Genomic DNA, 13,851 nt, shown 5'->3' on the forward strand with positions numbered 1-13,851 from the left:
CCCTTTCTGTGGTCTTTGCCTTTTCCTCTGCTCTTTCTCATCCCTTCAAACCCTTTTTCTGTTCTTACTGGTCTTTCATTCACTCCAGTGGGCATGCAGCATTTGTCACTATTAACACTACTTCTCAGTTTTATTAGGCATCAGAAATATTCTCCCCTGTTCTTGTGCCCCAAATTCTAGCAGCCACATCAACATGGTAGCTAAGCGATTTACTCATTAATTATGCAAATCATGATGTCTTATAACCTCTTTGTTTACTGCTTTTTCTCCGCACATAGATCTTGTTTCTTGAGTGCATCTTCTGCTTAAGGAGGTACAGATATCCTCTTTAAACTATTATAGTTTTGCTAGAGAAATTGGGAACCTGAATCATTTGGATTCTGCTTGAAACATCTAAAATTCTCAGCTGTACAGGTGTTAAGCCTTATGCATGCATTCTGTCTGTAGTAAGGGAATAACCATGTTAAACTGAGTTAGAGGTCTGGTACACACTGCCAGGAAGTGGTGTCTTAGCGGTGATAGTAGGGCTCGCAACCACACACCAACTGCACAGTCCCAAGCCCTACTACATGCAGGTGGCGGCCTGATGGCGGCGTCCCGTCCACATGGGTGCCGCCATCTTTACGTAAGGTATGTGAAGCATCCACACATTATTGCACATCCATTACATCATGAGTGCACCAGTGGCGCACTCACAATGTAACCCGGGTGCTGCAAGAAGAAAAAGGAAGTGCCAGGTTCTTTTTACTCCGGAGGGACATTGCGCTGTTTGGCAGCTATGGTGTCCCTCCAGAGTTAAAATGGGTGCCTGAAGACTGCCATTTTTGGGCGGTCTGTACTGCACCAGAGTTAGGGTTGTATAGATTACTGAGTTAAAGTACTTCCTTTGCTCGAAAACAGTTAAAATGCTATGATTTATTTGCTAAAAAAACCCCTTTGAAATGCTATTATAGTATTAATACTATAGAATAATAACAGTAGCAGAATTAAGTAATGCTTCTGACAAAGGAAGCTTTAAAAAATTATCCCGAATATGACCTAAAATTGTCCTTGTGATGAACAAAATGCTTCCTGATTTTGGCATAAAGTTTTTTCTTTAAATTAAATTAACAGTGCAACAACATATACATCTTCTCATAAATAATTAACATTGAGTTCAGTAGGATTTGCTTCTGAGTAAGTAGCTATAGCCTAAAAGACAATGTGACTATCAAGATGTAGTTTTACTCTAATCCCATACTAATCTGACTCTTTATCCTCTTCCTCTTTGCTCACAGTGCACACAAAAACATGTTTACAGAGTCCAAAAAACACCTTTCTGTAACACATTCTGGGACTGTCCTTACATTATCAATTTATCAGTTTGTTACCAATTTGAAGACTGGTACCATATAGTGTGGCTGCACACAGTTTGGATGTGAGTTTATTTGTAAAGTGAAGAGTTTGGTTGATCAGTTTTACAGTTGTAAGTCTCCAAAGCCTAAAAATGTGATGTCAATTACAGCTCAACTTCAGTTATTGGCTATACTGAAAGGTAATAGAAGGTTTATTTCTTGCAGAACAGATCTCCCTATTTTGCCTTATATCTCAGCTTCCATTAAACCATGATAGGTTGTATCCACATTGCAGAAGAAAAGCAATTTGAGACCACTTTAACTACCGTGACTGTGTCCTACAGAATCCTGTGATGGGTTTGGTGAGGCACCAGACCTCTTTGACTGACTGGGCTGAATACCTTACCAAACTACAAATCCCAGGATTCCACTGGATGGTGCCATGACTGTTAAAGTAGTGTCAGGCTAATTTATTTCTGCAGTGTGGAAATGCGGATAGTCCTGTTTTCAATTAATCCAGGCCAGCTAATAGTTTAATTGCACATTATGATGCTTTGCTAGAATTCAAGCAAAACCCAGCCAATTGGGAAATTTGGCAACTGTACCGTTCCCTTCTTTCTTTTTCAGTAGTCCCCCCTCCATCCTCACTCTTCAGTCTTTCAGCCTTTTCTGCTCGTTATTCTCCCTGTACTTATCGTGTAGCATGAATTCTGAGCATGTTGCATACTTGAAAATGGAACCTCTGTTGAGCTAGCAGTGAGAAAGGGCCAGAAATGGGCTCCATGTAACCAGATCTTCTAGTCTACCACTCAAAACCAGTTACATGTATTTGACTTCTATGCTAGTCTAGTCTATTCTAGACTTCTTGCTATTGAAGAGACCTCTGCTTTTGAGGGCCCTCTTTCTCCTGAGTATTCTTGTTGTCTGCCAACCTCGTGACTGAATTTGGTACTGTAGGTTGCAAACAGATTTTAATTAAAATTAATTAATCAATCAATCCATTTTAAGTATAAAATAATTAGAAGGTGCATGTCCTCAGGGCATCCATACTATGTTTTAGATAGTTAGGTTTCACAGTCTGTAGCAATGGTGGAGAGACACACACTTTTATTATAGATTAATTGAAAGTTGTTAAATGAAGTATACTATTGCAATATTACCTATAAAGTCTGGATAGAAACTAGGAGCACTTTTGATTAAAAATGTATGAGATATATGGTATAAACTCATGTATACGTCTAGAAATTTTAGTTAAAAAATTGACCCAAAAAATCAGTTGACATATCCATGGGTCAATGTAAGTACTTAACTCTCATAAAAATAGAAACCATCCCCTAGGGAAATGCAAGATCTGTCCTGGAAGCACTAACCTTCCTCTGTTCTCTTATCCATCCATCCTTCAGTGTGAACAGTTATGCCTCCTGCATTTTTGTAAGTTCTTTGGCATTGCTTTCCTTGGCTTCATCCTTTAGATCATTTGTTACATGAACCTAATTCTTACTCTCGAATTATCTATGGGTCATATCAAAATCCATCATTTTGTCCCCCAAACCTGCCCTCGACTTATACAGTGTGCCCTTGTTTTACGCGGAGGACCCCCCTATGTAAAACAAAAAATGCGTATGCTCGTGCGAACAACTACCATATATACTCAACTATAAGCCAATCCCATGTACAGTGCGCCCGCATCATACGCGGGCGCGTTATACGCTGCTTTCAGCATGCACTGAAAGCAGTGCTGCTTCTTCCAGTGCCATGCGCCAGAAGAAACAATGGCATGTGCGCCTATGGCACGTGCATGCACGCACTGCCACCGCCACAAGCACAAGCCCCATTGTTTCTTCTGGTGCATGGCACTGGAAGCAGCAGCACTGCTTTCAGTGCATGCTGAAAGCAGCGTGTAATGCGCCCGCATATGATGCGGGAGCACTGTACATGGGATCGGCTTATAGTTGAGTATATATGGTAGTTGTTCGCACGAGCATACGCATTTTTTGTTTTACATAGGGGGGTCCTCCGCGTAAAACAAGGGCACACTGTATAAGCAAACAAATCTTTTTTTAGGAAGGCACTCAAGCCAACTGTAGCAAGGATTACATTTCAGGCTGCTTCCATTTACTCCTAAAAAAAGAACAGCAGCAGTTACTTCTCTTTTATTACTCCTGGAAATTGGTCCAATCATTATACTAAGGGGTCAATGGCTATTGTCAATAATATGCTGGTTAGTTCAGGAGACCCAGAACATGTAGATCAGGGGTAGGCAATCTTTTTGAGCCGGGGGCCGGGTTGCTGTCCCTCAGACAACAGGGGTGCCGAACCCAAAAAATAAATAATTAAATAATTTTTTTAAAAAAATTAAATATATAAATAAACCAGGACAAATATAGGACAAAATTTTCAAATGGAAGACACTTTTTTTAAAAAAATGGAGGACACGTGAAAAAAATTGCTGATTTTTTTAAAAATGTTAATATAAATGCATGTTTCTGAGGCTTCTATAGACAATTGCCCCCCAAAGGCCCCGGCGGCAATCGGCGGCAGGACTGGGCTGGGGCCGGTCCCAAGGCCTCGCCGGGCCGCATCCGGCCCGCGGGCCGCAGGTTGCCTACCCCTGATGTAGATGCACATTGCAAAGGCCCTTTGAAAAGCTGCTTATAGTCCTAACTGTCATAAGCATCTAGTTTAGTGAAATGGCATAGCAAGGTGGTAGTTTTAGAGGAAAGTGGGCATACTTGCATCCCACTGTAATGCCATAGTGCTTTTCTTCGTTCTGCCATAGTTGGTCAGAATGGGTTGTGGCTGTAATTTGCGCTATGTCCTTTTAAAGAATATAAAAACCACTTTTAGTATAATTTATTTATAGAGTTATCATCTGCTTTTCAGCATAAAAACCTGCACAAAGCAGATGTAGCTGAGGCCTACTTCTCACTGAGATGATGAACTCATGTTTGGGCTGTATCAGTTGAGACAGCATGTGATTGACGATAGACTTCTCTTCTACATGTACTCATTGCACACAATAATAGTATCATTTTTATGAAAAGGAAAACCTAAGGATTAGAGTGTGAATATTAGGAATGGAACTGTTAATGCCTGGGGACAGGGAACATAATGCTGTTCCTTTCTGTGCATATTCAACAAGATAGATGTGGCCAGCAATAGGGCTGTTGGTAGAATCAGCTTCCCATAGAAGTAGTTATGGGGCAGTTGTGGTTAGTGGGATTAGGACAAACAGCCCTCTGTCTCAATCTCTGCCCATCAGATTTAACAGGATTGATTGGTAATAATCTGCTTGACTTTGTAAACTATGAGAGAGGAAAAAACTGAATTCTGTTCAATGTATGTGTCAAAAGTTCAATGATTTTTGTCTGACTTTGTGTCTTTTCTTATTTTCTGGAGGTCAGGTTGCCAAACTTTATCGTGATTCCAGCCTAGGAAACGTTGTGAATATTATAGTGACTCGTTTAATTGTCCTCACGGAAGATCAGGTAAGAATGAATTGTGACATCTCTCTCTCTTCTCTAAAATATAAATTACACAATCTAATTAATGTAATAAAATAACATAATTACTTTTGAGAAAAGGTGCATAATAATAAAACCTCATCTGCACACACTTGTAATCTTAAAATCAGAAGAGCTTAGAAAGTGGTTATTTTAATTTTTTTCCAACATTTACACTTGTATCTACTGAAAATTATATAACTGGCAGATTTGAGTACTAGATTTGTTGCAGCTTGTTTTCTGTTTCTGTATATTGAAACTATAAAAGCTGCTTTAAATATCAGTTTCCCCTACATTTAAATCTGTGTATGTGGAAATAGCAACATTTGAAAGTAATCTATAATTCTTAGATTTGACAAACCATTATTGAAGCTTAAAGTGTGTGTGCACAGAATAAACTATACGTCAGATTTAACATAAATGAGATCTGGCAAGAAGAAATTATTCCTAGAAATCACTGCTTCTAATTATAGATCAGATTTAGACTTCAGAAGTCTTAACCGCTGACCCTAGTAATTTGTTTGGAACATTTCTGGTATGCATGTTGTATTGCAGCCAAACTTGGAGATAAATCACCATGCAGACAAGTCCCTTGATAGCTTCTGTAAGTGGCAGAAATCCATTCTCTCTCACCAAAGTGATGGAAACACCATTCCAGAAAATGGAATTGCCCACCATGATAATGCGGTCCTTATTACTAGGTATGGCTTGTTGAAATTCATTTCTTCTCTTTTCTGTTTCTCATTTATTTGTATTCGCAGAAAAGCTAGCATTGAAGTATTTGTACCATATGCTCATATGCAGGGTAAAACTGTTGCTTATATTTCATTCTGTAATAAAACATTCAGTAGTAGATTTGAATACTAAAACTTTCCAATCAGAATTGGAAAAAGTGTAGTGTACAAGAAGCAAATGTATGTGATTGTCTATAGGTTAAGTGCTTTTAGAAATTAGCAAACCAAAGAGTCGAGTATTATTGAACAGACTGGTGTACAACTATCATGTTTCACCGACAGTTCTGAATAATACTGGTATTATTTTTCTATGTACTCATGAAATGGATATACTTGCCAAATGTCATCATAACTTATATATCTACATTTTCTTTGCATCTCCTTGACTGGTGCAGGAACAGGCATCAATCTGTAGTAGCACCACATAGGCCTCTACAGATAAAGTGGCACTATGGTATCTTGCTATTTGATTTAAAACTTAGCTTCTCTGTATAGTTACTTGTAGCAACATCCCTTCGAATTCCGTAGAATGTTCATTGAGTAACAGAGATAAGATTGTTGTAGTTGACGCAATAACAAAGTACAGCCAAATGGTTTTTGCTGTTTATATTCTGTGTGTCCTTTATGAAATTCAAAGTACAGAATTAAAGTAAAGTTACTCTATTAGAACACTTTAAGACAATTTTCAGTTTAATATTTTTCCTCTCCAAACAGTTGTCAGAGTGTATCAGTCAGAGTTGTGGCTTTTCTTTCATGATGGATAAACAGTAATTTCTGACCCCACTCTTTAAAAAAAGAAAAGAAAAAAGGATGGCTTAACAAAGTTAATGTTTTCGTACTGTTCAGAATGTTAGAGTGTTTCTAAATTCCAATTAATTGAGTAGAATCTGTATTTTGATCTTAGTTGCTATGGTTCATTTGTCACTTAGTGGGCAACTTTTTGGTGTCAAGCCTCTCCATACTTAGCTGAGCAAGTCCTGAGACAACAGATGTGCAATCCTTCCACTGGGGCTTGGTAGAATCTGCCAGAGCTTGTGGTCTGCTGGCTCTTGAAGGGACCCAAGCTCATCTCCATATCATGATGAGGAGGACTTCATGGAGGGAAGAATAACACAATTAAAGTATTAACTTTGTGTACAGCAGCAGTGATCATTAGCAATGAAGCTGAAATTAAAGTAAGCAGCAATTCTTCTATAGAGATATATGATGTGTCTGCACTTGGAATATTATTTGTAGTTGTTCTTGACTCATATAGATCACATTGTAGATCGAGTGCTGAAAAGGACATCTTGGGCCCAAAAGAGATGGGCCAAAAGGAGAGGCTTCCAGCCACTTCAGAAGTGTGGTGTTCAGAGAACACACAACCCCTAAGCAGCCAGAAGCCGCTCTGAGGTTGTCAAAGGCAGTCCAAAGCTGCTGGGAAAAGGAGCAGAGAAAAAATGCTCCTCCTGGCAGCCGGCTTTGAGACCCCAGTGGCGGCTTGCTTTGAGAGAGGGCCCTGTGGTCAGTGCGGTTCCAGGCTGTGGGACTCCTTGGGTGGTCAAGCTGGTGAGCAGTTTTCCTTTTAGGAAAATATTGGAGTTGTTTTTTTTTAAAAAAATACAAATAAGGGCATGATAGCAATCCATATAATTATGTAGTATATTGAGAATTATAAGGTATCCCCCCCTCATCTCCTGTGACAGTTGCAATTAGGGTACTAAGTGAAATTGTTTTTGGAGTCAGGATTAACGGGATCAACAGCTTCTTCTCACAATGTGAAATTAGCTTAATTCACTCCAACAAGAATTGGTGATGGCTAGGTGGTTTGAAAAGGAAGTAGACAAATTTGTGGTATGAATTTCTGTAAACAACGATTATTCCAATGGATAGATAGATTTTTTTAGTTCGGATATTTTATTCAACAGAATAGCCTTCATCAGGGAGAAGTGGTGCAGGAGAGATTTTGTTTGAATGTCTGGTTTATGGATTTTTATAAGTATACTATATTGTTGCCAATGTGGAGGTAGGGTACTGCATTAAGCAGGAAACTAGACTGTATGGACCTTTAGTCTGATCTAGCAGGATGTTTATTTTATTTAAAAAACAAAAACAAAAACAAGCTTCATTTATATACCGCTTCATACTTCCTAAGCAGTGTCTAAGCAGTTTACAACTGTAAGCTAATTTGCCCCCCACCTTGGAAGGATGCAAGCCTGAGTCGAGCTTGAGCCCTTTTGCTGGTCTTGAACTCGCAACCTTATGGTTTTGAGTGAGTGGCTTCAGTACAGGCATTTAACCACTGCGCCACCAGGGCTCCTAAACCACTGCGCCACCAGGGCTCTTAAAGATAACTAAGGTCCAAAATACAGTGCAGAAATAATCCATTTGGAGACTGCTTTAACTGCCTTGGCTTAATGCTAGGAAATCCTGGGAACTGCAGTTTTGTAAGACATGTAGCCTTCTCTGTCAGAGAGCTCTGGGGCCACAATAAACTATAAATCCCAAGATTCCCTGGCACTGAGCTGGGGCATTTAAAGCAGTCTCAAACTGGATTATTTCTGTAGTGTGGTTTGCACCTAACTTTACTACATTTAAATCTCACCTTTTAACTAAACAGCAGAAGGAGTCATACGTTGTCACTGTAACTGCTTTATAAATTGCTTTCTGAAGCAATGACTGGGTTAGGATCTCTCAATGAAGTTTGTTTATTCAAATCCAGACCTCCCTATATTACCTCCCGTGTTATGATTTTGTGTTTGTGATGGGAAAATGAATTTATTCTTACAAAAATAAATATATTCTCTTTGGGAAAGATGACTGAATGGATTGCTGATTATTTGTGATGGCTGAGCTCCTTTTAGCTTGATTTGGAACTGGGTCAGCAGTTACAAGCATCAGTGGCAAACACTCAAATTTTTTGTTTTCCCCAAGTTCTAAATTGACTCATACATCATATTACTTTGGAATTATATCTTTTTGTATGTGTCAGAGACTTGGGTTTCAGTAAGGAAGTAGCTGTGCAGTTCCTGAACTCGTCTCACCAAGTCCTAGGAAGCATCACAGGCCAAATAGCCTGTAGCTTATACAAAGCCTTTTAATTTATTTACTTTTAACTTTCTCGTTATTCTTTATATATTTTTACCTGCTTAGGTCTGACCTTTCCAAAGGTAAAAGCTTTCCTTTCCAAAACTTTAGCATTAAATGCAAACATCTGTTTTTCTTTTAGCATTTATCCTTGGCAGAGAAAAACATGTTGCATCTTCATAAGATAAATAGATGAAGAAGGTAGAAGCAATGAGACAGAAAACCAAATACATTAAAAAGCTTTTGTATAAGCTATAACTGTTTAGGCTGTGGACTATGTCAGCTCTTCATATAAGCTCAGCAGTTGTTTAGCTCTTTTTCTATAAGAGGTTTATATATTTCCAGAATATTTCATTCATAACACACCAGAATATTTTCAGTTTGGATGTCCAGTAGCACAGCTGGATTTCAGTCCCTCCCTTCAACCTCAGCCCTCCATGCCTCTCCAGAATCAGCTCTGGGGAGGTTTCAAAAGCTTTTGATGCAGGCTTGGAGGGTACATAGGGGGCTGCGGGACAGAGGATGGATCGTCTTTTGGCTCTGTGGGCAAAATCAATTCTGTCAATGACATTACACGGTTGAATGCTACTTGGTGTTTGGCAGTGTTACTGTTCCTTAACATGGAGTCTATGCTGATTATTCTGAGCATTTGCTGATAAAGAGGGAAGATGTGGCTAATTAATGTCTTTGAGCATGTGCCTTTGTGTGTTGGTGGCGAGTTGTAAAAAATGAAGAATAAATAAATGTAATTATTATGAATTAAAATGCCAGGGCAGAATTAAGATACACATGTTCCTCCATGGATGCTTAATCACTTCCTATGTTCAACTGGTAGCTGCAAAGACAAGAGGAAAAATCCTTACCTTGGGGCTGGAGGACTACACAGCAGGTAGTTATGGGTTCTCTTGAAAACCTTACCTGAGTGGGAACATGGAAGTGTCACAAAGTATAAGTCAGGACCCACAAAATTGGCAAGGTTTGCTCAACATATTTTGAATAAACTATTAAAAACCATAAAATGAAATGGAAACACTTTTCATGACTAAAGAGACACGCACCAAGAGTCCCAAGCACCAATTATTGTTAGCCCTGGTGGCGCAGTGGTTAAATGCCTGTACTGCAGCCATTCACTCAAAACCACAAGGTTGTGAGTTCAAGACCAGCAAAAGGGCCCAAGCTCGACTCAGGCTTGCATCCTTCCGAGGTCGCTAAAATGAGTACCTAGACTGTTGGGGGCAAATTAGCTTACTTGCTAATTAGCTTACTTGCTGTTCACCGCTATGATCTTTGGAATAGCGGTATATAAATAAAACAAATTATTATTATTATTATTATGTCACCAACCTCTCATAAAATGTTTCCTGGGGGGGGGGGGATCACTTCTGTCTCTGTTCTTGGTACTTAGAATTTCAATCAGGTCCCCCAAACTGTTAACATGAAATTTCACTGAAGTGCTGCAGCCAGTGAAAATTACTGTTCTCAGAATTAACAGGTAAGATGTCAGAAATAGAGGAGGTGGTCATGGAGGCTATGGATCTAAGCCTGCAGCAAGATTATAAAATTCAGATTGTCCAAGATTTTTTGAATCAATAATATCTAAATTTGAAAATTTGGATTACAAAAATAGGAGCTCTAACTTTCAATTTCAAAGGATATTGAAGGGTGATGAGGAACTGATGTTATAACTGAAATTTATCCCAAGGTCAAAAATAAAAGTGTAAATATTAAATAAGCACTCAGGATGTTTAGTCCTAGATCATAATATGGCGATCAGATATAGAAATATGTTTCTCCAGATAAACAAGAAAAATACAAGTGTACTATGCCTTGAACATCCTTCCTAACACTAAAATTTAAAGGAATATAATTCTAGTATTTCAGGACATCTCTGCTGAGGCTTCAAAGAGAAGAAAAGAACTGCATCTTGTTACCAGCAAGTTCAGAGGGGATTCCCTTTCAGTTTGTTAATTTGTTAATACAACACTTGTGTGACAGCAAACATGATATACACAGAAATGGATCTTAGTGAAGGTCTGGATATACCACTTCTGAAAATATCGGAATCAGCTTTCTTCTCTTAAAAAAAACTACAGATAATAAGCTCTCTACCTAGGTGTCAAGGAAGTAGACTGGTAAAAAAGAAATAACTTCAGATTTAGTTGCCATTTTTAGAGATGTGGCTGTGATCAATGATACTACTTCAAGCAGTGCATCATTTAATGTCACCTGGAACTGTCACTCTACAGGACAAAGTAGCATGGGAGCTGTGTAGCTCAGGGAAATTTACACAAGAATGTAATTGTATAGTAGTATGTTTATCTAACACTGTGATTGGTATTGGAATGGTTCCTGAGAAGCTTTGCATTCTTCTGTCATGCTCCCTTAATGCTATTTGTGGAGCTTAATGAAGGCCAATAATGTGTGCTACCCACACCAGACTGAAGGGGTGTTGTTGTTGTTGTTGTTGTTGTTGTTGTTGTTGTGAGAGCCAGCATGCTGTAGTGGTTAGAGCATTAGACTAGGACTCTGGGGATAAGGACTCAAATTCCCGCTCAGCCATGGAAACCCACAGGGTGACCCTGGGTAAATCACACTGTCTCAGTTTTAGAGGAAGGGAAAGGAAAACCCACTCTGAACAAATCTTGCCAAGGAAACCCCATGGAAGGTTTACTTTAGGGTCACCATAGGCCAGAAACAACTGGAAGGCACAGAACAAGCTATTGTGTAAACGTTCTAAGTAAAGAAATGTGATAGGTTAAAATTCATGTGGTTCTGCATTAGCGGATGTGAGATGAGACTGGGAGAAATAGAAATGCAAAATCAATTAAATCTTAAAACACAATCCTGAACCAGTTCTTGTTCAAATTGATTTGAGCCATTCCCCTGAAGGGGGAAAAATCTTTTGATGTGGCTGTCTCAGACAAGATGATAGGAAAAATTATTTCTCTGTCAGGAAAGGGCTCTGCATGTTTCATCTTGAAAATGTTACGTGCTGACCCAGTCTTTATCCCCAATATGAATTACATGTTTCATAGGAGCCAAAATACAGTGTTGCTTGCCTGAGTTTTGCACTAAACAGGTGCAGTTATGGGAAAAATGTGGCACTAGCATGATGTATACTGGAACAATTGAATTTACATTAACTGGATCCATTAAAGCAGAAGAAATGGCAGCAACAAAGATGGCAGAGATCTTATTTGCTCCTGAATACAAATGTTTACAATCTGTAAGCCAATTGCTTCCAACAAGCCAGGTACTCATTTTACCGACCTACGAAAGGATGGAAGGCTGAGTCAATCTTGGAGCCTTGGGATCGAGTTCACAATGTTGTGGCTGCTATACCAGCATTTAACCACTGTACCACCATGGCTCCTGGTAGAAATAACAACACAGATACAGTATTGAAAATCTTAGATCAAATTGCTGAAAAACAAGTGGTCAAATACAATTAACCTGCTAAAAGGAAAAGTGGATTTAATTGCACATAACCTGGAACAAACAAACAGAAATAGCTAATGAAACACCTCTATCTTAGTGTGCTGTTCCATTAAAACACAGAAAGACTTATAATTCCTGGAGAACTTACATAGATCAATTAAGTTGAAAATAAGTGTCTCAGTACTCAAACTGAAAAAAGGGATCTTATCCCTGTGGTACTTCAATTGCCAGCTGAATACAGAAAGAAATGCAATACTTCAATTGCCAGCTGAATACAGAAAGATGTTTTCAGTGCTTATCATCTATCTAGTCACTGTCAGATACAGACAACCAGGATGGCTAAAATTTAATGGCCCATTTAAGATAAGAAAACACAAAGGATGCCATTACGGAAGCAGCGAAAGCCAAAGAGCCACTACATTATCATGACCACATAATCTCAGCCCACACATGCTCAAAAACCATAAAACCTTTCAGATTTGGCATGGAAGCCCTTTGGAAGTGCATACAGATGCAGATTCCTAGCTGAACTCCTACTAGTATACAAAGGTAAAAGCATTCCACTTTCATTCTTAAACGCAAAATAAATAATAAAAATTTATTTATTTATATTCCACCTTTTCCCAGAGGAATCAAGGGGGATTACAACCGAAACGATAATAAAAAATTTAACAATATTACAACACAGAATAAAAATACAAAATATAAGCAACCTTTATGAGAGAAAAGTTTGAATTTCTCAGAAGAGGCTTGGCAGCAATGTGAATCCAATTACTAATGCAGAAGATGCAACAAACCACAGAATCTGCATGGACCAAAAATAACAGAAAGAGAAGCAAGAAAAATTAAGTCAGTATTAGGCAAATGATCTGAAGGTCTCCTGAGAATTGTGTTTTCTCCTCCTCTCTTCCCTCCCTCTCAAACATTAATATTATTATCCCCCATCCTCATTCTACTTCCTTCCCCATTCCCCATCCTTTTTTGTTTCTTTTTGTTTCTCTTCTTTCTTTCCTTCCTCTTCTGCCTTATTTCCTTTTTTTAAAAACAAAATTATATATGATGTGGCAATTGATACTGTTTTGCAGCCAGTGAAGGGGCATAATATACAGAGCCCCATTTCAAGATTAGAACTCCCTATAGCACCTCCTGAACAAGCTCTTTTTTGTTAACAAATAGTGGTTGTTCTGAAGATATGATATTGGGAAGTAGTATTCTATGTCATCCTTCGCCCTCACAACTATTTCCTTCTCACCACCTCACCCCACCCAAGTCACCCAGTGAAGGATGAAGGTCCAAGTAAAAAACCTGCTTTGGCACTGTGCAATGCATTAGAATGCTGTTATTGATGGTTGTGTTACAGTTCCAGGCCACTAACAAAGTACAATATTGAAAATATACACATCTTTTAAGACAGCCAGTGCCGTGTAGTGGTTTGAGTTTTGGACTATGGAGACCAGTATTCAAATCCCCACTAGACCATGGAAGACCCTTGAGCAAGTCAGACTCTTTCAACTTCAGAGGAATACATTGGTGGCAATCCCCCTCTGAACAAACCTGAAGGCTCACATCAACAACAAACTCTCAGAATAATAGCATGAGTTATGAAACAAAAAAGAACAAAAACTCTATTTCTCTCCCTTTTTCTTCTTATGGTGATCTCCACAACTAGGCCTATAACTGGTATAAGTAAATTACATTTTAAATTACAACATTTGGGAAAAATATCAAGTATACTACTCAACTGAGCAAAGTCAAAACCTCTTTGTCTAAATATGT

The 13,851-nt window shown here is 38.7% G+C and overlaps 1 protein-coding gene across 1 annotated transcript in view; it reads left to right on the forward strand.

Moving 5' to 3' along the window:
• Positions 1-13,851, forward strand: part of ADAMTS6 (ADAM metallopeptidase with thrombospondin type 1 motif 6) — a 174,954-nt gene that overhangs the window by 34,784 nt on the left and 126,319 nt on the right. The window contains exons 6-7 of the mRNA XM_089495161.1: positions 4,739-4,822; positions 5,393-5,538. Coding sequence (XP_089351287.1) covers positions 4,739-4,822; positions 5,393-5,538 — 230 coding nt within the window. The remainder of the gene's footprint in view (positions 1-4,738; positions 4,823-5,392; positions 5,539-13,851) is intronic.

This window comes from Sceloporus occidentalis, unplaced genomic scaffold, assembly GCF_023333645.1.
Source record: "Sceloporus occidentalis isolate IW3139 unplaced genomic scaffold, rSceOcc1.0.p SCAF_1, whole genome shotgun sequence".
NCBI classification, from domain to species: Eukaryota; Metazoa; Chordata; class Lepidosauria; order Squamata; family Phrynosomatidae; genus Sceloporus; species Sceloporus occidentalis.